Source organism: Lepisosteus platostomus, chromosome 1 (genome assembly GCF_059453375.1).
Source record: "Lepisosteus platostomus isolate fLepPlt1 chromosome 1, fLepPlt1.hap1, whole genome shotgun sequence".
Taxonomy (NCBI): Eukaryota; Metazoa; Chordata; class Actinopteri; order Semionotiformes; family Lepisosteidae; genus Lepisosteus; species Lepisosteus platostomus.
In genome coordinates this window covers 68,277,116-68,304,136 of record NC_142611.1, presented here as the reverse complement: position 1 = coordinate 68,304,136, position 27,021 = coordinate 68,277,116, and the positions used below count along the sequence as shown (strand labels likewise).

The 27,021-nt window shown below is 49.1% G+C and overlaps 1 protein-coding gene across 2 annotated transcripts in view; it reads right to left on the bottom strand.

Moving 5' to 3' along the window:
* Window positions 1–22,553, bottom strand: part of LOC148678579 (inactive dipeptidyl peptidase 10) — a 47,603-nt gene extending 25,050 nt beyond the window's left edge. The window contains exons 1-5 of one of the 2 annotated variants that reach the window (XM_088634343.1): window positions 22,180–22,553; window positions 6,654–6,768; window positions 5,486–5,581; window positions 4,562–4,656; window positions 3,733–3,807 (exon numbers count right to left, since the gene is read on the bottom strand). In XM_088634343.1, coding sequence (XP_088490469.1) covers window positions 3,733–3,807; window positions 4,562–4,656; window positions 5,486–5,581; window positions 6,654–6,768; window positions 22,180–22,218 — 420 coding nt within the window. In that variant the 5' untranslated portion in view covers window positions 22,219–22,553. Of the gene's footprint in view, window positions 1–3,732; window positions 3,808–4,561; window positions 4,657–5,485; window positions 5,582–6,653; window positions 6,769–19,858; window positions 20,242–22,179 lie in introns of those variants that run through there. The other variant, XM_088634352.1, reaches the window with a different exon arrangement.
* Window positions 22,554–27,021: the final 4,468 nt, after the last annotated feature.

Sequence of the window (27,021 nt, the reverse complement as noted above, 5' to 3'; positions counted from 1 at the left end):
TTCACAATTTCACCCCCATCTCTGTCCTTCCCCTTCCTCTCCTCCCACACCCCAATCTCTTGCTGCCTTCCCCTCTCTTTCTATAGGTGCCACTCCTATCACTGCATTCTGCTCTCTCTCTCTTTCCCATTCTGCCTCTCCCAGCCACTGCCAGCTTTCTCCCGGACCGTTACTCACCTTCACCCTCTCTCTCTCCTTCTCCCCCCTGTTACTGATTCACCATCTCTCGCTCTCCCCCCTCCCTTCACCTCCACCCCGCACGCTATTGCAGCTCTTCTGCCAGCCTGCCCCCTCCTTCTCCTTCTGCTGCCCCCCGCCCCCTCCACCTCTCTGCCACAAATCACTGCGGAGCCTCTTTTCCCTCTTAATGCCTCCTGCCGCATGGCAAGCCAGGAAGAACGCCCGGAGCTCAGATGTCTCCCGGCGCTCCTGTCCTGCCTGTCTAAGAGGTCCCGGCACAGCCCTGCCTCCGCCCCGGCACAGACACACAGGCCGTGTGACAGCTCGCCTGTCAGTCTCTCCATCCCTTTCCACGCTGCTGCTCTGCTGCCTTCTGCAGTGTGTTCCTCTCCCCTGCTGGGGCCGGGCGCAGCCCGAAGCGCTGGTGTCAGCAAAAAAAAAACCCCACACACGCACACAGAGCCACAGATCCAGAGGAAAGAGGAAAGAACATTTCTACAGGAAGAAAAAGGCCCATACAGTCCTCCAGATCCATACACACGATAATGACGACTAGATTTCTACAGCGCAGCACAGGTAGTGCAATGTCAGCCTTGCTAAGGAAATGCAGGAATTATGGAATGTGCAGCTTGGAGATAAAAGCTACTACACTCCATAACCACAGCACCCACACACACACTGTACACACACACTGAACCCCATAACCACAGCACCCACACACACACTGTACACACACACTGAACCCCATAACCACAGCACCCACACACACACTGTACACACACACTGAACCCCATAACCACAGCACCCACACACACACACTGTACACACACACTGAACCCCATAACCACAGCACCCACACACACACTGTACACACACACTGAACCCCATAACCACAGCACCCACACACACACTGTACACACACACTGAACCCCATAACCACAGCACCCACACACACACTGTACACACACACTGAACCCCATAACCACAGCACCCACACACACACACTGTACACACACACTGAACCCCATAACCACAGCACCCACACACACTGTACACACACACTGAACCCCATAACCACAGCACCCACACACACACACTGTACACACACACTGAACCCCATAACCACAGCACCCACACACACACTGTACACACACACTGAACCCCATAACCACAGCACCCACACACACACACTGTACACACACACTGAACCCCATAACCACAGCACCCACACACACACTGTACACACACTGAACTCCATAACCACAGCACCCACACACACACTGTACACACACACTGAACCCCATAACCACAGCACCCACACACACACTGTACACACACACTGAACCCCATAACCACTGCACCCACACACACACTGTACACACACACTGAACCCCATAACCAAAGCACCCACACACACACACTGTACACACACACTGAACCCCATAACCACAGCACCCACACACACACTGTACACACACACTGAACCCCATAACCACAGCACCCACACACACACACTGAACCCCATAACCACAGCACCCACAGATACACTGTACACACACTCACACAGTGACACAAGAGGAATATGCAATATGTGGAGGTTTTTAATAAGCCAGAAATTCTGCTGAGAGCTGTGTTTTTCTTTTTTTTCCTCATTTTTTTTACTCGATTAAACTCACATTACACCTCTCCCTCCGGTGAGGAGAGAAAAGAAAAGCTATTTATTAAGTGTGGCATTATTTATTGCTCACAGTGCAGGAGGAGTTTCAGAGATAAAAGGAAAATAAACGCCTTCTCTCCCAATAGAACAGAGCCTAAACCCACTTTCCATTTATTACCCACTGTACAGCTCTGATCCTTCTGATGTTGTGCTGGTACAGCCCCTTCAGGCTTTTCACTTTGGCAGATTCGTATGGTTTTATCACAGTTTTTCATCTGTATTTAGCTTGCCTTCCCTGGTCTCCTAGGGCCCAGCTATGCGGTTTTGTGTTTTAATCCATTAAGCTATGATCATACTAAGCTTTCCCACAATCTGTCATAAGTAGGGGATTGTACGGCTCTTGGAATAATTCACCATAATAACTTAGGTGTTAACTCGCCCAGGTGTACCTGGCTGCGTTCCTGGGGCACTACAGAATCTAATGCTTTTCACTCCACTCAAGCTCTCAGTCACTCAACTGAACCAATTAATTAGCTGGGTGATAAATTGGCTTAATTGCTCAAGATTATCTTTAGGGTCTGGCAGAAGATGCAACTAAAGCCCAAAGGACAGGCCCTGTACTATACAGACAGTTAAAATCATGCCCAGAAAATACCCAGCCGAGTAATTGAAGCAGACTTCCCACAGGATCCGAATGGATGACGTTTTGGTTATTAATTATCTCACAGCAATCAGCTACGCAAGCCGGTTGGCGTTCTCTCACCCTTAATCCTCCCCTTTTTATTATGATTTTAAAAAAAGTTAATAAAAATGCTCAGGTCTCCAGCAATGGAGACAAAACACCAAACTGGCAGCTGGTTTTTATGTTTCTAGTTTAACTAAAAGGCTCTTCCACCTTTAAGTTTGTTCTCTTTTACATGTGTTTTAGAGATACGCGACACGGCTTGGTTTGAAATGCACTTGGTCTCCAATCAGACAGCACGTCGGGTCCAATTTGAGCACGTGTGGACTGTTGATGGAGACAGCTAAGTGTCTTGGGGTGCTAGAGGAGTTCTTTTCCATTAGCTTTTCAGGTCACTGCCAAATACAAACCTGCAGTCTGGCCACTGCTGTAAACTGCTGTCCCAATTTCTCCCACTGGTCATTAAATCTCAGTAACAGAATAAATTCATTGACAGAAAAAAATGACGAATTTCGAATTAAGCACAAAACCGTGAACTTCTGTGAAAGTACTGTACGTCGCCATGTTGATGCAAACTCACATTCGAGTTCCCACAAATTGCGAAATGAAGCGGCCCTTCCTGCTCACTAGTCACTGTAATGACTAATGTAATGTGATGTACAAGTGAACAAATACAGGTCGTGCAGCAGACATTTCAGTGCAGAAATGTTCCAATGTGGTCTGCATGGAGACTTAACAAGTAGCATTTGTCGGAAAAACCGTCTCGAAATCGAGAGCAATATTTCTATTGGATTAAAAGAGATATACTCTCAAGCCTGCTTGTTTACGATGTAATAAGGCCGCACCGGAAAGCTTTGTTTATTTTGTGATGTGCTATAAATTGGAGGTTTTACAAGTTACTGTGTACATTTTCCTTTTATTGCGGTTTGAAATGCGCTCATCGATGCTGATTCTTTCTCATCCCGAAATAAAAAAAATAGCGTTCCAGTTCCCCTTTAAAGTGTAGATTTATGACCACAGGCTCTTCTTTAGCTTTCCTTGGGTCATTCCCAGATATTTCTATTGTCATCTCTTTTTTCTGCACACCCACGACTTTTACCTTGTCTGAAACTGATTTTACCATATCCTACTCGAACCAGACCAGCCTTGTAGAGGAGATGTAGAATGCTGCTCTTACACACTGGAATCTGTATTTAATGTTGGTTGTACTCACCGGCTGGACGTTGTAAGCCAGTAACACAAACCTCTGGTCTGGAGACACCTGGAACCTTGTGGCTTTCAGGTTGATCTATGGGGGAAACACAATGGGGACTGATAAGACACAAGCACTGTCCCTAACATGCTGACCAGCTCTACTCTATTGGGACAGACTAATTTCGACCAAGGCTGAAACAATTAGGAGCACAGCCCCGTGCATTTAACAATACATCAACTTTTTTTTTGGCTGAAAAAACACCGGATTAAATATCACATGGAACAATCCATTGATGTAAAGTATGAGCCTTGCTAAAAAGCCTCTTTGCTCTGGGTCACCTAGAAGAGATGACCCAGATGTGCCCTTCAGCACAACTCTGAAACTTTCAGCGCGTGTTCATGTTCCCTAAGCATCTCTTTAACTCTTATAGGTAATGGATAGAAGTGAAAAGGCACTTCCTACAAAACTAGAGATGAGCACTCTGGGTCCTGGAGGGCTGGTGCCTCTGAAGGTTTTCAGTCCAGCACAGATCTTCATGAGCTAAGGCAGCTGGTTACTGGCTTAATTGGACCATTTTAACAGCTACCAGCAGCTCCTCAGCTGTTTCTGCTTTAGGGAAACCTGGACACTTTGTAGACACAGCGGCCCTCGCCCACCTCTGTGGGCTTCACCCTGTGAGAAGGGCACGGTCTTACTTTGTCTGTGTGCTGCACTGTGGCTCTGTCTTTCTCAAACTCCTCACCTCTGACCTTATGGGGATCTCTAGCCTCTAAACTCAAAACTATCTGGGTTTTCATCTCACTCTGCCATCACCGCTCCTCTCTCCCATTCTCCAAGCCTCACTTACAAAGGTGCCGTTCTCCACCAGCGTCGAGACCTGGTTTGTGTTAACGTTGTGCTTGATGACGTGGCCCTCCCTGGTCCGCAGCGTGAGCTCGTGATCTGAGAAGAGCAAGAGGTCGGGGGTCAGAGGTCAGGTAGCACAGGAGAAGGACACCTCATTGATCCGGAGAGGTTGGACAACTACAAGTTCCTTCTTGGACAGAGCGCTGAGAGGGGCAAGGAATTATCCAGACACCGCGGCTTTGAGTCAGCTGGGGTTCTCATGAGAAGCTGTTAAACAGCATTTCCTGTGACATCCTGGATAGCTGCAGGCCTTCAGCGCTGTCAGTGAGACACATGGAAACTCCTCCAATCTGCACTAACCCTCCTGTACACCGCTGCAGAGCTGGAAGAGTGTGTGAATGTGAATGGTGTAATAGGTGGGTGAATCAGAGAAGCACGTCTGTCCTGCCAACTCTCCCCCTGCAGGTAAAGGTGTCATGGGAGACAATGGGATTCTTAATTTCTCCAAAGAGCAGGGTAATCAAAATGGTTATGCAAGAAGATAGAGTTAAAACTCTGAAACAAAGATGCCTTAAGGAGATGGAATCGAAGCCGTTACAATTCTCCAAGTATTGTATATGGCAACCGATTGGGACCAGACCTCTAACTCGGACACAAGGATCAAAGGGCCAGCCATCAAAGATGAGGGCAACACATCCTGAGACTGAGAACAGGTGGTGCTTGTGGTTGCTTTAGAACACAGTGCTAGCTGTGGGCAATCAAGAAGGGCCTGGATCGTGATCTTGGGTCATTAGCCTACTCACATCTTACCAGAGAAACAAGCAGCTTCCTTTCATCTGCATCCTGTCGTGTTTTCTTAGGTCCTCACCTCTAAACTGTGGGAATCACCCCACGCTACAGTATGTCCTACTAATGATGTTCTCACCATTGAGCCAGGCCACCATGGGGTCATGGACTCTGAAATCCTTGCTCTCCAGGTCTTCCAGGGTGAGACGGGACAGTTGCAGGAGGCGGGAATCATCTGATGCAGATAGAGAACCAGCCACAAAGAGACAAGAAACGTCATTTTTATTTTGCTACTTGCACAGGCATATCCTGACGTCCTGAACTACGGTAACAAAAAAAAAAAAGCACATAAGTAATTCAGAGGAAATTTAACGTGACAGGTTTACCTGTCAGAAAGGGCCAGGGAATATGAAAAGCAATTTAAGCGGTGAATTAAAAACACCAGTGGAGTCAGAGGCTTGAGTTGCCTTGGGGAGAGAGCTCCAAAGCTTTGGCGCATTTCGACTCTTTTAGAGACGGAGAAGGTGCTGTGCTCTGAATAAGAAAGCACCACACTGATTCAAAAAATGCCGCATTCACAACACGTGTCACCAAACTAAATCTGAACCTGTTCTGATAAGCAATTCAGATCCACGAGAGTTCGCTGACCTCTTTTCTATCTTTTTGTTGGGGTTGATTTTAAAACAAGACCAAGCACTGTTAAGACTCTTTCTGGTGCTTGCTGGTTCCGATCTCTCTGAACGGCCGCAGCCTGTGTGCAGTTCTGGGATTCTTCATTCCAAGTCTACAAGGAACGCAGGCTTAATACTCGGACGACCCCTTGCAGCCACACTCCCTTCATTAGAGTTTACCGTCTGCTCCATCAACACATCACATTCCCAGGTCTCCCCTGGGAAAAAAATGTCACGTGAACTCGACCGGGACTAAGTAAGGTCAATATTAAAAATGCATTGACTGGGGCCGCGGCCCAATTCTAGTACTTCCTCCTAGTCTTTGGAAGGGCGGAGAAAGCTTGGAAACAGAAGCCAGGACACTGAGCGGCTCTATCTCCCCCAGTTCCGCTTGACTCTGGCTCCGTCCAGCCTGCCTACAGCTCGCTCTCAATCGGATTGGAAGAGCTATGTCTCCCTGGCATGCAACACATTCCGAGCTTCGGCGGTGATCACATTAAGCTCTCCTTTCTGAAACAAGCAGTGCTTTGGATCCCTTCTGCAGGAAAGAGCACTTCGGGAAGGAATTATGGGAAACAGTGGCATCACTCGCCTATGGCTGTCTAGCCACACCCCCGTAGGGTGAGGGTCACTTACCGGGGCTGAGCAGAATGATGGACATGATGACCAACGACAGCACCACCAGGATCACCACCACGGCGATGCCAATCCCCTTCCAGTTGCGGGGAGGGGCGCCCGACCCCCCCATATCCTGGGGAGACAGTAAGCGAAGAAGGGGGAGAAGCCCTCATTAAAAGGAACCCAGCGTTTCTTCCCCCTTCACAACTCCGTCTTTTCAAAGTTAGCGTCTCTCCCCTTCCTTCACTCCTGCAGCCCCGTTTCCCGTTTCCTGTCTTTTTCCTTTCCTTGTTTTATCTCCCTGCTGGGTGGGAATTAACAGCGGCACAGCTCCTGGCTGTAGAAGCCATAAATCAGCATGTGTTCTCATTTCCACGTAAAGCAGGGGGATCTTAATCACCATTCCCCTTATCCGAGCACTGAAGACCAGCTAGGGAGCAGATCCTTTTTCAACAAAAATGATAAATATAAGAATATCAGCCTATGTCGAAGGACTCCTACAATAAACATATGTCTAAGAACATGTGAACACACCACCTGACAAGATGATACTGCTGGCACATATGTTGGCTTCTTTTGTTTATAGACATCGCTCTCAGAGAAAGCAGTAACACCAACAGTTCAGTTCCTCTGTGCCTGTTTAATGACGGCATCAAAGTATTATTTTGTGAAGTACTTTGGGATGACACTATATCAAAGAAAGCTTATTATTCTTACTTTGGACAATTATTTTATCTTATTTACAGAATTGAATGACCAGTCCTCCTCTCCTATTTTTTCATTTTTGTACACTGCCATATTGCAAATTTAATTTCTAGTTTTTTTTTTTTTAATGTTCAGAATCTCTAACTGAGGAACTCTTAAGTGTTTTACAATATGGACTGAAATTCATTCCTTTTAAAAGAGGAGTTCTTTAAAAAAAAATTCAAAGCCCGTACAGAGTAATATTATTGTGGGTTAACATACAAAGAAGATTTAGAAGAAAAGCCCAGATAAACAAGAATAAAGTGACAATCGGGATATACAGCTGAAACCCAGAACATTTTCAAAAAATAAAATACAGTAGCTGCTTCAGGGAGCGGGACTGATTTTGTTCTTTCATTTAAAAGAAAGAAAAACTTTACAGTGGGCTTCATTAGAAATGCACACCTGAATGACTTCCATTTGTCATTTAATTACTCCACATCCTTAATTTTATATTTTAGTTTCAACGTGGTTTGGGGCATCTTAACGAAATCCTAAAAGGTTTCTTTTAAATGGCATTTTGCTAAAAAAAAGCCTTTTGCGAATTTCCTCTAAATGACAGTTTCACATAAGTTAATTAACTAAATTGACTGTAAAGCTGTTAAAACATGCAAAAACAGCATCGAGCAATGAGCACTGCCCTTTCCTGCAGGGTATCAGATAGCTGCATAAGCCACGGGAGGTCTGACAATAGCTCCCATATTCGAGGCAAAAATCAAACAATGGCAATTAATCTCACTCCTTCATTTAAAAAAACACTTCTGTTATATGCCTGATTTTACCTCCGGGGCCAGTGTGAGGATTCGCTCACGAGCTGTGCTGCTTCAAAGCTGTGAGACACTGTGAAACACTTTCCACACCTCAATTCCTCTCACATGAAACATCAGCTGTTTTCACCCTCACCCATGAGAAGATAAGGACAATTACAAACGAGAGGAGGCCAGTTACCAGTCAGCCCGTCTAACACGTGTGGTAGTTAGCAGTTAATTAATCCCAGGATCTCATCCTGTCGTTTCATGAAAGAAGCCAATGTATCGGCTTCAACAACATGGCTGGGCAGCTTGTTCCACACTCCACACCCACAGCCCTTTCTGGAAAGAAGTGCCTCCGGTTCTCAGTTTTAAATGCACTTCCACAGAGTTTCCACTTCGTGCCCTCTGCTCATGTTTCACCGTCCGTTCTGAAGACGTGTGCTGGGTCGAAGCAGAGTCTTCTGGGAAACAACAGAAATGCTGCATTTCTTTTTTTTAAAACCTCTCTCTTCTAAACGGACGGTGCCAGGCCGTGCTAAATCACCGGGATTAATGCAGCGCCTCTGTCGGAGAGGGCAGAGGTTGTGATCGGGGGCACCTGTCCTGCAGTTACAGGTCGGTCATCACTCAGGAACCCGCGGCGCCGTGTCACACAGCAAAGCAATAAAACCGCTCTTTCATTAACATCTACCACTGGGGCAGCTCTTCATCACTCCCCCTGCCTTTAAACAGACTCCCCCCCACACTCTGCACACACACACCCAGAGAACACATTTATCTTGCAGCTCAGGGGCAGGCTGCCTCTCTCTCTGGATTCCTATTCAAGCACCGAACACCAGCATTAACCAACTTGCTGATCATACAGACTGGTTTAAAGCACCCAGAAGGCGGAAACATGATACAAGGAGTTGTGCGTACTGGATCACAGGTGCTGTGAGTGTTTCGATACAGACCACTGCACCGCCCTTCCTAGAGGTGGCAACACTGAGCCAAAACCAGCCCAGGGCCTATCGGGATGCACACAGTAGAAATACACGTCTGAAGCTAGTGCCTCATTTGTGATACACAGCACAACTCTGAACTCCCAGTGCTTTTGTGATATGTGATTTTACCAGCCTCTGTAATGATTACACAAGAAGCTGAATGTGAATAAAGCTAAATGTGAGTAAATTATTAATAATAATAATAATTGCTTACACTCATATAGCGCTTTTCTGGACACTCCACTCAAAGCGCTTTACAGGTAATGGGGACTCCCCTCCACCACCACCAATGTGCAGCCCCACCTGCATGATGCGCCAGTACACTCACCAGTGGGGAGGAGAATTGAGTGATGAAGCCAATTCATAGATGGGAACTATTAGGAGGCCATGACTGGTTAAGGCCAGTGGGACATTTGGCAAGGGCACCAAGGTAACGTCCCTACTCTTTTTGAAAAACGCCCTGGGATTTTTAATGGCCCCACTAACAGCCACCTTAGTTTTTCCCAGGAGTCTCCCATCCAGGTACTGGCCAGGCTCACACTGCTGAGCTTCCGTGGGGCTGCCAGTTGTGATTTGCAGGGTGATATGGCTGCTGGCCATGACTGAGGGGAACAATATACGGGCACCCTGTGCATCAGTGTGCACTGGAAAAGTGTAGGGCAGGCTGCTTTTTAAGAATGCAATTTCAGAAAAAAACTTCCTGCCTTTGAATTGAGCCAAATCTGTTTTTTTTTTAATTAATTAAAGGCTTCTTGCAGTTCATGGGCATGTTCTCAGATTACATTTATTCTCTGCTTTGCGACAGTATTCTTTTTAACCACGATAAATCATGCACAGAAAGTGCAAGTGAATTCTTTTGTATCCCCTTTGTATTCCTTTGCAGCTGGCTCTCAAATCAAAGAAGGCCCCAAGCCAGTTCTTTATGGTTCAGCATCGTGATATTTGTACAATTAACCTCACAAGGGGGAGATTCGAAGCAATCAGAGCCCGGGAGATATCAACACCTTCTGCAGTCGTGCTGGAAGAGTGCATGCTGGCTAGTTTGTTAGCTCCGTACGAAAGGGGGTAAAGGGTTTGGGCATTGGTATCACTCCTTCTTTCTCCATGAAGGCAAGTCTGCTTGAGAGCCTTTTTTTACTAGAATTGTAAATCGTCACTCAGACAGGACACAGAAGAGCAGCTCACGCTGGGATCTGCAAAGATCGAGCAACAGAAAAGTGATAAATGAATGCCTGCACCTCCGGGCCTTAAAATATTGATTGCCTTTCATCGTGCATAAGAAATAAGACATAGGAAACTCAAGTTCAAAGATTGTTTTAAAATACAAGGCGGCAGGTAGCTGGTCCATATGCAAAGCTGAACGTAAAACGAATGATCAGCTGCTGGTGAGATCCCAGCCTTGAGCTTATGCTGCTTTGGGAAACACCAATGGAAACAAGCCCTTCAAAGACTGTCACTAACTGGGCTGCATTGAATCATTGCAGCAGGGCAGTATGAAACACTGGGAGCGAAAAAGAAGAAACAAAAGCCATCATGAGATCGAGCGTATTCCAGCAGTGGTTAAGAAATCATTCGGCCATGTGATTACACTCACAGACCGGCAGAACTGGTCAGATTGTAATCCATGACAGTTACAATCCACGCAAAGCTGTATACATTACAAATATGAGATTTTTTAAATCTGATATATAAGAATCTACAGCATTCTTAAAATAAACTGGGAAGGAGATCCACAGACAAGAAGCTTTAAGCACAAAAAAATAACATATAAATGCCAATATCAGTGAGGTACAAACCAAAATACCCAAACAGTAAACGGGAGGCTGGTCCATACGTAAAGCTGAACTTAAAACAAATGACTGGATGCTGGTGAGATCCCAGCCTTGAGCTGAACTGCTTTGGGAAACACCAATGGAAACAGGAAGGAAGCCCTTCAAAGACTGTCACTAACTTGGCTGCATTGAGTCATTACAGCAGGGCAGTGTGATGGAGGCTGCAGGATGCAGGATGAAGGCAGGAGGATGCAGGATGCGGAATAAGCCAGCGGGCACAAGGGGCTATCATCGACCCCAGCTCCCAGGTCAGTGCCCCCCCAACTTATGCACTGCATTCTGGGGTACAGCGGGGATCATGTCTGCTGCACTCTGGGGTCTCCAAGCGGAGAGAGGCGAGAGACATAAAAGATCCCGGGGAGCGGCTGTCGAAACTGGGCCACCGGGCCGGTCCAGGCCGCGCCGCTCCTGCTCTCCAATGAACAGGGCGGAGCCGCTACTGGGCGGCACTCCGGTGGCCGGGCCTCACTGTGCGCTGAGCTCCTGGGGGAAACGATCGCTCTCTCGCACACTGAAGAGCACAGGAAGGCTGCCGGCCTTTAGTTTAGATCCAAGCTCATGACGGAGAGGAAGGGCCGACGGCGCATCTCACAAAGGTCCTGTGAGACTGGCGCAGCTAGGACATCCAAACAAATAACAAGCAGCTCGTGCCTTCGGTAAAACTCGCCATATTATATCCACCCCTTTTCTAACCAAATGTATCCGATACGGGGATGCAGGGGAACCAGAGTCTATCAATGGGCACAAGGCAGGATGCACCCTGAACGGGACACCAGTCCATCCCCGGGCCGACACACACAAAGAACTTGAACTCACGCACTCACTCCCATCAGGGCCAGTCGTCCCAGAGGCCCATCGACCTACCAGAAGGTCCTTGGACTGAGAGAGGACATCGGTGCACCCAGAGGAAACCCACATGAGCCCAGAGAGAACATACAAACTCCACGCAGACAGCACTGCAGGAATTGAACCCAGGGCCCCAGCACTGTGAGGCAGCCACTGAGTTGTCATGCTGCCCACCATGGTATATCTGCATGGTAATACTGTAGATTTATCATGTGTTTTCCTCAGTCCTACACAATACAACTCATTCAGCTCAATGGACAGTGTCATCAATAGCTTAGATTCTCCTCTACAGTTAATCCTACTAAAGCTTAATCTATACAAACGTGACCTGCAATCCTTCTTCAGCTTGCCCTCCGGTTCGCTTTCGAGAATGTGATATTAACGTGCTGACCAGGCATAAATCAAAAGGCTAAACCGTGGGACACAGCCCTGCTTTTACTGGGTGTCTGGGGGAAAAAAAAGACAGCTCTTCAGCTTTTAGAGTGGGGCCTCCCTGCTTCTCCGAATACCGTCGCCACCCGTTGCCCCTAAATTCCTGGCACAGCGCCCTCAGCTCCGCGCATCTCACTGCAGAGCTCCTACCACATCGCTCCACATCTGGAAAGAAGTCTACCCCCCCAAACAAACCTGCAAGTGATGCAACGCTACCAATGTCCATAAATGAACCACAACTCATCCCCTCCCGCAGGACACCGGGTCTCCGGGACGTTCCGAGAACTCCCAGTTCTGCCCTCGGTATCCCTGGCACTGCTGTCCTGGAATGACACAGGCAGCTCTTGCGATACTAGCGCTCCCGGTCTCCCTCTTTTACGCGCAGAAAAAAACAACCTGCCATTTAGATCTAACGCTGATGAATGAGCTGGAGAATGCAGCCCCCAGTGTAGAAAAGCAGCTTGATTCTCAACAAGCCCGGATCAATGCAAGGTCCGTGTTCTGCTGGAATCCAAGCCCCTGATTTCCTTTCTGCACCAGCAGCACATTTGCAAATGACTCGTTTTTATGAGGTGAAACCATTTGGTTTCCCACTGATGCTGCCCTTCCGCTTTTGAAAATATACAGCAGTGCTGCAGGAAGATACAGGAGAACAGCTTTAAACATTTCATTATTCGCAGTGGTGGACAGAGAGGAGTACTGTCTTTAACTGTCAGTTTTCATTGAAATTCATATTCTTGAAGAATCAGCACTTCAGTGTCCCAATTCAATTAGGGCAATTCTCAATCCCATTCAATTCCCCATTGTACTGTTTTCTACAGACTGTCCCTCGAATTACATTAAGCACTGGGGAATGTGAGAACTTTCCTAATGTGATCCACTGCAGTTTGAAACTCATCAGCCCTTAAGCAACACTAAGCCACTCTCCCAATTAAAGACTGTGTTGTGCTATATAGCAATCCTGGGGTTAGGGCTCAGGGGAGATGAACTGTGATTTAGTTTGCATGCTGCACAATTATCCAGCACAAGCTCTCTGCATTATTCATCTTAGGACTTGATTTTTTTTTCAGCATGAGCGTGGCTTAAGGGGTCTTCCAGGCTTGTCCAGGTTACCCCATTCAGTCTGTGGGTGCATGGTCCTGCAGGTGACCCTGATTTGCCCTTTCGGCCAAGGTTAAATAGAGGGAGGTAAAACTGGCATCTCGTACTCTACCATTAACTCTCACAAGTAACCTGGAAAACTGGGTGTTACACCACGCCCCCAGAGGACTCGTCATTCCACCTCGCATTCCCGCACGGTTCCCAATTTGCCTTTTACCCCAGCCTGTTTAATCCTGCTTCACACTCTGCCCTGGGCTCAGTATGAGGTTTTCCTGGTTAGAGCTACCTCATCTTTCTGCAATTAGTTACGTCTTGGGTTTTGGCTTCCTGACCCTGGTTTGTTCTCCGACTACGTCTCCTGGTTTTGTTTTGGTACTTTGATTATTGTTCTGACTTCGACTCTCAGCTTCCTCGCGGCTCCGCTTCTGGTTTTGTACTTTTGCACCGGTTTGTTTTTCCTTCGGCTTTCGGACCTCAGACTGTTTAATCGACTACGCCTCCGGAGCTCGTCCTGATTTTTCTGCATAGGGTCCTCATTAATATTCCATAACACTGGGCTGCAATTACAGCTGTGCCTGTCATGGGGGGACATTTCATTCTGACTAATCTGTGGCAGAAAACAGTTGCTAAAGACATCAGGAAACATGAGGGATGAAGAAGGAATGAAAGCCATCATTAGATCCTTCAAGTGCCTTCCAGCAGTGGTTAAGAAATGGCTCGGCCATGTGACCACACTCACAGGCCTAGCATGCACTAGATTAAAGAGGCACCTCTCCCCACACACCTGTGCCCTGGTGGCAACCTCACGACCTCCAGAACTTGACACATAGCAACCCATGTCAGTTAGCAATCCACACAAAGCTACAGACACCTTATTGCTCCCTCTTTCTCCATTGAAGTTAGTCTGTTTGAGAATTGTAAATCGTCACTCAGACAGGACACAGAAGAGCAGCTCCCGCTAGGATCTGCAAGGACTGAGCAACAGAAAAGTGATAAATGAATGCCTGCACCTCCAGGCCTTAAAATATTGATTGCCTTTCATTATGCATAAGAAATAAGACATAAGAAACTCAAGTTCAAAGATTTTTTTTTAAATACAAGGCGGCAGGTAGCTGGTCCATATGCAAAGCTGAACGTAAAACGAATGATCAGATGCCGGTGAGATCCCAGCCTTGAGCTTATGCTGCTTTGGGAAACACCAATGGAAACAAGCCCTTCAAAGACTGTCACTAACTGGGCTGCATTGAATCATTGCAGCAGGGCAGTATGAAACACAGGGGCGTCTGAGCTGGGAGCGAAAAAGAAGAAACAAAAGCCATCATGAGCGCATTCCAGCAGTGGTTAAGAAATCATTCGGCCATGTGATTACACTCACAGACCCGCAGAACTGGTCAGATTGTAATCCATGACAGTTACAATCCACACAAAGCTGTATACATTACAAATATGAGATTTTTGAGATCTGATATATAAGAATCTAAAGCATTCTTAAAATAAACTGGGAAGGAGATCCACAGACAAGGAGCTTTAAGCACAAAAAAAATTACATATTAAATGAGGTACAAACCAAAATACCCAAACAGTAAGACAGCGTGCTTTTGCTCACTTCTGAGAAGCTGCTCTGAGCAAAACCTGGAAGAACAGAACTGATCCAATTTGAAAATGGAAAATTAATTCACTCTGGCTTTTGAACCAGAAAAATAAAGCCAGGCTGACGTTTTGAAGTGACGGCAAATTACTGCATCAGCAGCAGCATGAGAAGAACAGTTTGTGATGTGACACAACTGTTATGGGAAGGCACTTGAAAACTAAAGCTAGAATAGAAGAAATTAATCGGCATCAGCCGTAGGCGATGAGGGTCACATCCTGCTGCCCCTCCAAACAGTTTCAGGAGTTGGAAGCCGAGACATACTGTCTGATACTGACAAACCGGTAACACATGGTACGTTATGCACCATTATTTCGAACCAGCACCCCTGAGTTCCCTCTGGTAATTGTCTACATGCCTAATGCTGGACACAAGAAGCACATTGATCTTATGCCATGTAAACTCCCTTCAGAGCCTATCAGCAGCAAATGACACACCTAGGCGACATAGTGTGTGGAGGTTTTCTGTTGCCCTGGTCCTGTGACCAACTGCAACAAATTCTCGCCAGCCTGTTCTGCAGCACAGAGCATCTTCATCTGGTTTTTGTGCAAGAAGGATGCTAGCAGCCCCTGCGAGCATTTAATTCATCTAAATGGGAGGATCAATACCAGAACGACTGGCCCTGCTCCAGAGGGATATAATTTAATTGAAAACAGCACAGCGGGGGAGAGGGAGGGCTTTTTGATAGATAAGGCCCCACATGTGGAATCCAGCTCCTTCTAAAACTCAGCAACGCATTCATATCCATAAAAAAACATATGTGAAAGAACAATCAGCGTGCCACGCTGTTTAAATGACCTACTCGATCAAACCCCCTCACCTCCCGTATGAGCTCTGCAAACAGCCCAGCTCCCTCATGCTGTAGGCTGCTCACCATCGCAGTCCTTTAGCTCCCTGTGCTTTTCTGTCTTTCTGCAAAACTCAGGAACGGGCGGCTTTCTGCTGTCATACACAGGAGTGAAACAAATAAATCCATCCATCCATTTTCTAGCCCCTTCTCCCAAATCGGGGTCACCGGGGGAGCTGGGGCCTATCCCAGCAAGCCACTGGCTCAAGGTGAGAGAAATAAGTCAAAGAGATGTTGCAGGTGACAGTACAGGGTTTGATTCCTGTCTCCCCGGGGATATCGGGCTGGTCGAACCCGAGGCCTCTCTACACTGCTGCCCTGACCTCGGAACAGAGGGCCCCTGGATAACGCTTGCACCGCAGGGACAGCCAGAGGCCGGGACGCGAAGAGAGCAGCACAGCTCTGAGTGGAAACGGAGCACCAGCCCTTGAGGATTAGAGCCCGTTCTCTCACAGCCCCCCACCATCATTGTCTGACTGACAGCGCACAGCTGACATTGTAACTCTGTAATTGCAAGTTGACACAGGAACACTGCACCCTTGAATTTTAAATAATGGAATATGTAGGACTGCAGGGAACACTCTTACATGCAGTGCTAATTCTGGACTTAAAGCACATTGATATTGCCCGAGGAAACTCCCTGCAGAGCCTGTCAGCAGGGAATGGTAGGCCTTGATGATTTTGTGGATGGAGGTTAGTCTATTGATCTATAGACCTTAAAGGATTCCTGACCACATTCCGACCCGTTCTGCACTTGACATGGCAGAGCTGCGGGGAAAAAAAACACAACTATTTTGCACTGTGCGGTGAATTTGCGTGGACGAGGCAAAATCAGTGTTGGAATGATTGCGATCCACGTGTGGAAAAGTCACGCGTGAGGGGAAAGAAAAAACAGGCTGCAGCAGCTGTGCGATTTCGGCCAGGCGTGTCGGGCTGTGCACGCGGGGTGCGGGCTCCGCGCGTGCTGCAGCGCGCGCAGGGGAGGGAGTCGCTGACAGGCGCTTGACAGATCACCGCCGCGTGGCTCGGAGGAGAGGGAGCGATTCGGTCGCCGGCGGATCTCCGAAGACCCCAGCAAACAAAAGCGCAATTAATTTCACCCGCGTCTCCAGCAGGCAGCGCAGGCAGCGGAGCGCAGCTTCCCTGTTCCCTGGGCCTGATTGTGTCTGATGCGCACATAGACACGACTAAGGCTCCTGGGACACAACTGCAGTCTTACCGGGGACTAAAGGGAATCTTTCGTTTTCCAGCTTGTGTAGACCTGCTTATTGACACGCCACCGTACACGACATTAACTCTAATCAAAGCTATGCTATACGAGCTTAATCTCGTATCAACCTATTTCAACCCTTGTTTATTATTTATCGGAACCAGTTGTATTTGTTTGATAATATGCCTGCAAAACCTAGCTTCTAAGAAAAATGAATAATAAGTGAACAATACAAGTCTAACATTGTATTCTTTATCCACAAGCAGTGAAGATATCGCTCCGGGTGAGAGATCTCCTTTATTGTCCTCTGCTCTATGAGCTCTTCTGATCGGAGATGTTGTTAAGAAATCACATCCACGTTTCTACTGCCATCAGAATGAAAGGCTAACAGACTGTCAGAGGAGTACTCTCACAACGACTGGAAACAAATGTTCCGCCTCATTGCTGGAGGAAAGATAAAGGGAGGGAGTATTTGTCCTTCGGAACAAGAAAAATGCCTTTTATGTTCGTCAATACATCGTTTGTAGCTCTAGCGAGATAGATCGCACGTTAAAGAAGCAAGTGAAGTACAATCAGAGCACAGATTGAAGTCACGAAGCTAATTTTACCTGCAGATTGTATTCCCTTTGCAAAACGGAACCGTCAGGAAGTGCACCTGTGTATAAGGAGACGGTTCTTCTCTCTGTATTGATCGATCAGCAGGTAGAGCAGGCAGCCGCGTCATTGTGCGAACTCCAAAGAAATAATCAGAGGTTAATTCCAAACTTGTCGATAAATTGCAGGCGATATATTTCACGTCTTTGACAACCCTGGCTGTTGCACCATTGCTGTTACATTGTGTATTTTACTATTTGTGGGTCTCAGCCTGGAGTTAACCTCTACTTCAGTCATACTCATTCCTGGGCGGTCCACTAGTTTTTACAGGTAACTTTTTATGTCAATGAAGAAGAACTGGTTATAAAGATCACTTGAGTGAACAGGTGATTTTAATTACATCACAAGAACAGTTACAATCGAGAACAGAGGCTTGGTTTTACATCTCATCTGAAGGACAGCACCTTTTTGCAGAATAGTGTCCTCTCTCTCTACTGGGGCATCAGGACCCACACAGACTCCAGACCGCAGGGTGAGCGCCCCCTACAGGCCCCACTAACACCTCTTCCAACAACAACCTGAGTTTTCCCAGGAGGTCTCCATCCAGGTACTGACCAGGCTCACACCTGCTGAGCTTCAGTGGACTACCAGCTGTGAGCTGTGAGCTGCAGGGTGGTCTGGCCGCTGGCCTGTAATTAGTAGCTAATTGATCCAAGGATCTCATGCAGCCGCTTCTTGAGAGTAGTCAGACCTGAATCAATCAGACCTGCAGGGCAGTTTGTTCCACTCTCCTGCCTCCCTTCGCGTAAAGACGTGTCTCCTGTCCTGGGTTGTAAATGCTCTTCCCTTCAGTTTCCACTTGTGCCGAACACTCGTGTCGCGAGACTAAAAGGGCTTTGACTTGCACAGAGAGGGTTCAGAGAGGACCGGACACGCGTCACGGGGAGCCCACAGGGGAATGAAAAGCACAATACTTCAGCAGCCCTCCAGGACCGCGGGGGGGGGTACGGGGGCACTGCATGGTCTTCAGGGAGGCCGAACCCACATTTTCGCTGACCTGACTGGCACACGTGGGCTGCAAGTTGGCGCAGGGGTTAGCCCTGGGTTTCGATTCTGGCACTGGGGTGCTGCCGGTGTGGAGTTTGTAGGTTCTTCCCCATGTTCGCGTGGGTCTCCTCAGGGTGCTCCGGTTTCCTCCCACAGTCCAAAGACATGCTGGGAGGTGGACTGGTTTTCTGAGAAACTTGGCCCCAGAGACGGACCGGATGTGTCCTGTCTCGCGCCCGCTGCTTGCAGGGATAGGCTCCAGCTCCCTCTCGGAGCCTGAACTGGGTGAAGCTGTTAGAAGTTGGGTGGGTGGGGGACAGGCACATGTGGAAACCCAGCGGGTGTCTTCATGCTCACAAGCCGCACGCGCATCAGGACGGGGGTCAGCTCCCCCTGCACAGACCTCTTCCCCTCCTGCTGTAGGGGCCCCGCCTACACATTCGGACAGCTGAGGGCCACCGGGGAATAACGTGGGGTCAACTCGGGAGCACGTCCTGGGGAGGCAGGTGAAAACTAGGGTGGGGAGCATGCAAACTCCACACAGAAGGTGCACCTCTTTGCCACTGAAACCAGGGCCCCGGAACAGGGAGACGGCCGCACTCCACACCTGATGCCACCCTCACCAGCTGCTGCCCGCAGGCAGTAATACTGGGCCTTACTTAGAACCTGCCTGTGCCGGTCCCTAGCCATGCCTGTTCAGGGACTTCATATGGACTAGTCTTCAAGGCTGTAAAAGCGTAATAAATAACGTTATAGTATGAAGGAGATGCACGTTTGGGAAGGCCAACGCAGGCAGGGATCATCACCCAGCCGATGTGGACCTCCTGTTGGCAGGACAATACGGTCCAGGTTAATTTCAGCAGCTGGCATAGGCCCCTAGCCTCTCTGCTGACGCTCTTTTCAAACGCCCGTTCATACACCGCGCCGCGCAAAGGACCAATTACCGCGTTAAAAGAGACCAAACGCTTTTACCAAAGGGTAACCCAGGTTTGAAAACAGCAAGGTATTTTACACTCCTTCTGCCTTCTACTTAACGTTTTGGCGTCACATTCTGTTCTGACGTCCCGCAGTAGTTTTGTCAGGAAAGAGCAGGGTGGACACACGTGAAAACGCGAGAGAGCACAAAAAAAGCACGAACCACCAGAACACCAAAATACATTTTAGGACGAATGAAACTATTTTCTTACCAGGACCGTGGTGAGACCTTGCTGCGCCGCAAACATTGTGGGGAGCTGGGCTTCCTCGCGAGCGAGCGAGCGAGTGTGTGTGTGTGTGAGGGGGGAGGTTATACACAAGAGCAGATCCCACAGTAAATGAGAGACTCTGAAGTCGGTCGGGAGAGTCTCAGGCGAGACAATAACGGAAGGTGCGCGAGTGATGATTTTGTCTTCGACGCTCCCAGCCGCGTGTAGTCCTTGGTTTCTGGAGCACGGTCCCGCGAATGAGCCTGTCACACCCACGTACACCCCACGACGCGGTCGCTGAACACCTCGCCTCCTTGTTATCGGCTCGCTCTCGGCGCTACCGCCCGAGGGGCTAGGGGGCTCGCGCGAGGCGCTGGTGGCGGGGCCAGAGGAAACGCAGCCCCTCCGTGCAGCCCGGCTGCCCCGTCTCGCAGCCGGTGGGAAGCGCGGCGTGATCACAGCGCCTCACGGAGAGACCCCTGGCTCACTGCGGCTGGGGATCCTCCACTTCGTCGAAGCTACACACTGGGCACACACACTGCGGTAGCCCAGCTGCCACCTCGCTGTGGCACAAGACGGACTGTCCTGCAGTCGAGCCGCGTATCTGGAAGCCAGACAAAAGAAAGCAGCGGTCCTATCTTTCCGCTCACAGGGGGAGAGTCCACGGAGATGAAGACGCGCCCCGCAAGAATTTCAAACTGCACAGATCCTTTTTTTTTTAATGTGCACGGGTTTCTCTTCAATCTTAACGGGATTTTTCTGCAGGATTTATGCGAGATAGAAAGTGGCTTTTTTTTCGTAGGAAAAAAAAAACGATGACTTGAATTCGTTTCAAGTGTAAGAGAATCGATCCCAGATAACCCACACACCGTCTTTTTAACTCGAGTCAAAACAGCCACCGCAGGCTCAACTCGTACGCTTTATACGGCTCCTCCTCACTCGCCAGATGACAGAATTCCTCTGCCGTGGCTTTTTCTTTCTGAAGCGCTGAAGAGGGGCTTCTGCCTGAAACGTCCTGGGGGCATTGATTTTTAATCATTTAAACATGGTGTAAAACATGAAAATCGAAAAAGCAAATGAAGTTATTTGCACAACGCGCACGGCAGCCCGCTCTAATAACTTGGAAACCCCCGAGTTTCCGAAGCTCAAATATTTTGAGGGAACCATGCGAGTTACTTGTTGAAGTTGTGCACGCTGGGCAGTTTATAGGGATCCTAGAACACAAAACTGGTGACCACCCTTGTCCCCTTGTCGAAGTGAAGCAAAGACAGTCGTGTGACTGCGCTGCGCCTTACTCGTCTCTTTTTCACTATAAGGGACTCTGAGGGCCGGGTGCGACTGTCCTCACAGTTGCGGTAGAACCAGCGGGCAGCCTTGCTGCTGCTGTTCCAGACCAGGCGTGCTCAAATTCCACGCCGACGTGCCGTGCCCCGTGTCTTTGAACCCCCCCCCAGTGCATGACTGACTGAACGGTGCCGTCACTGTTAAATGCGCCCGCGTGCTGAAGAGGGCTTTGGGGGAATGCAGTGTAATGGATGTGCCAAAGGCCGGCGGTCCCTGATCTGTACAGCGGCCTGCCGTTTGCACCTTATCGGGTATCTGTAAGCGTGTGCTGGTGACATTCAGAGCGCCTTGGCTCGTGTCCTCTTGCTCTGATAGTCCTGGAGTGAGCGCAGGGAGGCATGCGGGACTTTCGCTCGCGGAGGCTGCTGGCTGTCAGGTGCTGTTTGGCGAGTGGCTGGAAGGCGCTGGTCCTGGTCGAGGGACGCGTGGAGCGGCGCATCCGTCCTGCAGCCCGGCAGACCCGGGGACGTCCCGGCGCGCCCGGGGTCTGGCACGGGTCCGAGCCGGGAGAGAGGAAAGCGAGACTCGAGACCGAAGAAGACGCGGGGAAGGATCACAAAAGCGTGCGACAGGACGACTGGCGAGCGCACGAAGGATAAATGGCACGGGACAGAGTGCATAAAAAGGAGAGGAGGAGAAGTCAAGTCAAGAAATAAACGAAAAGAAAGCGCAAATAAGCTGCAGCGGCCGTCTGTCCTGCGGCCTCACGCTCCCGCTCACAGACCCCTGAATACGCGCACACGCGCCCCCTGTCACCATGCTCCTGCGCTCCAAGCCTCCCCGTGCCAAGACTCTGTCAAACCGTGCCGGGGGGGAGGGAGGGGCTGGGCTTGACAGACGAGCCGGTAGAGAGCACTGCCAAACCCCCGGATACGCTGTACCTGGGAGTGTGAGGAGGGAGCCGCGCTTTGGAGTTGAGGGCGACTCTTTCCCTTCAAGTTTCTGAAACCACACAGCAGACACCGAGCATGCAGTTTTACCAGGTCCGTGGTCATGTTCTGATGCGTGGTCGCGATCATCTCGGCCGACTCGGCACCCGCCGCTGGTGTCCCCGGTGGCCAGTTATTCCCGGACCCGTCCCAGTGGGCCGACCGGCGCGCAGCCCCTCCTCGCTGGCAGCGCCGCAGGGCTCCGAGTTACCGGACGGGCGATCGCGCCTCTCATATACACGCGCGCACGGGGAGCCCAGGCACCGGGGCAAACACGCTCTCCGCCCCTCCTCCGCAGCCTCTCCTCCCCCACGCCCGCGACGCGCGCACTGACTCTCTCTCTCTCTCTCTCTCGTCTCCCGCACGGCGAGTCAATAATATATTGACCAGCTGGAAATTAATCAACGTGCCACGGAACTTTGCCTTTCTCAGCGATTTCCTTGTCGGTTTCTACACCGACGGAGAAAAAGGAGCGGAGAGGGACCTCCAGCTCGCTCTTGTCGAGTGTGGATGTGCGGTCGAGCCGGCCGAAAACACTCCGTTAGAAGAATAAGATCGCCGCTCAGTCTTTATTTTCACACAGAGCCTCTCACGATTAATAACGACCTGCCCTTGGCGGTGAAACAACATTGTCTCTTCGGTATCAGAGGAAGAATACGTCTTACACCTGGCGAAGTTTCATGATGAAAACACGTTTTGGTTTTCTATTCCTAATGAAGCTCCCAAGGAGAGATCCTGATTAAACAGTTAAATTCCTCATCTCGCCTTCCGGTTAGAGCGAAAACCGTGAAAACGTGTCTTGAGACACTTGTGTGTTCCGTCGATCTTGACCATTTTCACTGTCAACTTAACCGCTGTATTCAGGGTATTTATGACTGGAAAGACACAGTATAAATGGGATAGACGTGTTTTTGTGTACATAAGAAAGCGCAATTGAACAAAATTGCTGTCCTCTTTAGTCCTGGAAATCGCAATGCTCGACAAAGCCCGAGTGTAACAATACGACAAACCGCACAGTGTGTGCCCAAGGCAGGCTGGCAGTCATGGAGTTTCACGATATTAAACGATCGGAACAGGGGTGGAACAGTGCAGCGGTGGCTCTTGGGTCCCGGGTTCGGTTCTGGACTGGGTACCGTCTGCACCTTGTTCCCGTTTCAGGCTGGGTTTTGTCTGGGTGCTCGGTGACCTCCCACCTTCCAAACACACATGAGCCAAGTCACTAACGTGTTTCTGTGAGTGTCCGCATGTGCATGTGTGTGGATGCGTGTGCATGTGTGGATGAGTGTGAATGTGCATGTGTGTGGATGCGTGTGAGTGTGTGGATGCGTGTGCATGTGTGTGGATGTGTGTGAATGTGCATGCGTGTGGATGTGTGTGAATGTGCATGCGTGTGGATGCGTGTGAGTGTGTGGATGCGTGTGCATGTGTGTGGATGTGTGTGAATGTGCATGCGTGTGGATGCGTGTAGACATCTCGCTGTTATTTGTTCTGTCACTGGTTTGTGTTCAGGATTGTGAATGTGTTGGGTGTGTTGGGTGGATGCTGTCAGGGTCAGCCCTGGGCATGGGCGAATTAGGGGTCTATCTCAGGCCCCAAGGCCACCAGGGACCCCTACCTAGGGGCCCCTCAAAATGCAACACAACATATTTTTAATCAGCACCTTCAAATCTGATTGTCAAATTCCCTTAGTGGCTTTTTTAGTTGCTGCTGTGGATGATCCTAATGGAAGCCCCGTCAACACATGACCAATCATAATTGAGTACGTGATGTTTCTGAAGAATCCCTGGCCGGGTACTCAGAACATGTGCCTGGGAGATAGTTGATCTCTGTACTGACATCTTCAACCTGTCCTTGGCCCAGGCTACTGTACCTAGGTACTTCAAAACAACCACCATCGTACCGGTACCAAAAGAATCTGCACCCACCTGCCTGAACATGTGTTGGTGTGGTGGAGATGGTGAACAACTTCAAATTCCTAGGTGTTCATATCTCTGAGGACCTCACATGGGCACTGAACACCTCCAGTTTCAAGAAGGCACAACAGCGGCTGTACTTCCTGAGAAGGTTGAAGAAAATGCACCTACATCCACAGATCCTCACCAACTTCTGCAGATGTACGGTGGGGAGCATACTGACCAGCTGCATCACAGCCTGGTACGGCAACTGCACCGCATCCGACCGCAAGGCCCTGCAGCGGGCGGTCAAAACTGCCCAACACATCATCGGCAGTGCCTTACCACCCATCCAGGAAATCTACAACACCAGGTGTCTGAAAAAAGCCACCAAAATTACGACTGACCCCACTCACAACTTGTTTGTCCCCCTACCATCTGGTAGAAGGTTCCGGACGCCCCAGACGCACACAAAAAGACTCCGAAATAGCTTCTTCCCCCGAGACGTGAAGCTGGTGACCCCCCCAGCTCCCACCCACCAAACTATGATCTCTCCTTACACCACTACATACATCCTATGTACCACAATTGAATGCAAGCGGAGCTTGAACTGGGTACTGTCACACTGGTGCCATACTCGTTGTTTACATTGTTATTGTTACTGCAGTGCATTCGAGTTCCCCTGGGTATACACCCTCACCACTCCCACCTCAGTCAGCCCTCCACCACTGGGGCTCAAACCCGGGCCTCCGGCGTCACTCAACAGGGACCCAGCCAGTTGAGCTAAAGGGAGGCAGACCTGAGGGGTCATACCCACGTGAACCCGGAAGCGCTTCATTATTCTATTTACTATTGTCTTGTCTGCTTTTCTATATATACAGTACATACTGCACCCGAGAGACTGGTGAGAAATTCTTTTCATTGTGCTTCGCAACTGTATAAGTATAATGACAAAAATAGCTGAATTAAATTGAAACTTGGAGAAGAAGAGCGGGACAAGCGATCTCAAAACAGACGCACGCTCAGGTCATTGTAATAGTGCGCTCTGTGCGTGGTCGTGTAATTTGGATCTCATTGGGTCCTGGGTCAGTCAGATCCCTCTAACCAGCGAACGGTAGATAAGACACCTTTTCAAGCTGGACACGAAGCCCTCTGGGGGTGTTTTACCAGAAGGTAACGGGTTTCCCGCGACTGTACACATGCCTTGCGGGTTGCCTGGCGAAAACTCGACGCTGCCCGGCCAAACAATAGCGTGAAAGGCAATGTACGGTACAGAAGACTGTTCAGCGATCATACACAATTGGCATGAAAACGCGTTGCTGTCCCCGCGGTTTCTCCTGTATTGAGTTAGATGGGGCTGCTGTGAACTCCACCTGTAGCCCGTCGGACTGACAGCGGCAGGAGCGGAGAGCCGACCCGGCCATCATGAGCATCAGTCTTCCAGTGGGTCGACTACTATCGTATAAAAGATATGATTGAAGATTTTGCCCCCCGATGGACGAATTAATTTAGCGTTTTGTTTTTATAAAACCTTACCGTCTGCCCAGCCTGACTGATCTCACCTCCCTTGCTGTTGAGCGCACTTGTTTCTTAATCACATATTTATTTCTACGATTTCTTTCTGCAAAGGTATCAATGCAGTGATTTGTAAGTTCGTTGCTGTAGGTCCGAGGTAACAGTGATGCTGACGTCAGCGCCCTTCCCTGTGATAGTAGGACCTCTCTTTGGCTCACCGGGCTGGGTCCCTGTTGAGTGACGCAGGAGTCCAGGGTTCGAGCCCCCGACGGTGCGGGGCCGACCTAATGCGGCAAGGGCGCCCGCCTGAACCCCCGTTGCGTTAAAATACGTTATCCTTGTAAAAGTTGTGCTTCTTCTTCTTATAACTTATTATGTGTTCTTCAAAGCTGGTTAGTACGTTTTACAGTTATGTAATGGATGTCTTAAACTGTTTTAAATGGTAAACTAAGGGTGTGCCGGGAGCTGATAATAGTAGTTTATGCGCAAATTATGATCTGGAACGGACCCTTTCCAATTTCTTGCCTCGAGCCCTCAAGCTAGAGCCTGCCCTGGATGCTATCTATTATGTAGTATATTTGTGTTTTGTATATCTTTAATTGTACGAGCCGCACCTGAAGAAGGCTCCACAGCTGAAACGTTGTGTCTTTCTTTTAGCATGGAATAGGAATACAACTTTACCTGTTCCCTGAGTCCCTGCTAGATCACTTAATATTGGGTTCTCCCAGGTGGTGCAGCAATTCTGGAGAAAAACCGGGCTCACGCTGCCATCTCGTGGACATTCGGTGTAGCTGCAACCTGTTTCACCTGGCCCCTGGCCCCGCACGGGCCAAGTGCTCGGAATCCTCCATGGCGCTGTCAAAGTCACCCCCTTGGGCTTTTTCAGATCCCGCATTGAAACTCCCGAGGGGAACAAGTGGGGACTCCAGGGAAGACCAAATAAAACCGAGAACAGGAACACTTCGTTATACAAAGGGCTGTGGGAGTCTGGAACAAGCTGCCCAGCGAAGTTATAAGATAAGATCACTTTATTAGCCATATACAATTTCTTGCATTAGGAACTGATCTTTTTGTGCATACCCCAGCTTTCTCTCCATGAGACACACAGACAGGGAGAGAGAAGGTAGGGGTTACAGCACAGGGTCAGCCATTTATACTGGGGTTAAGGGCCTTGCTCAGGAGCCCAACGGAGTAGGATTTAAACCAGCAACCTCCCGGCCACAGGCCACGGATCCTTAGCCACAGTGCCACCGCTCCACCAAATCGAAGCGGATACCCTGGTTTCTTTCAAGAAGTGGTGAGATTTGACTCGTCTATTCTTGAGGCTTTATTACAATTATTTATGTGGGATGCTTTGGAAAATGGACTTCACGAGATGAATTATCACGATTTCCCAAGAGGTTTCCCATCCAGCTACTGGCTAGGCTAACACCTGCTGAGCTTCAGGGGGTTGCTAGTTGTGAGTTGTGAGTTGCAGGGTGATATA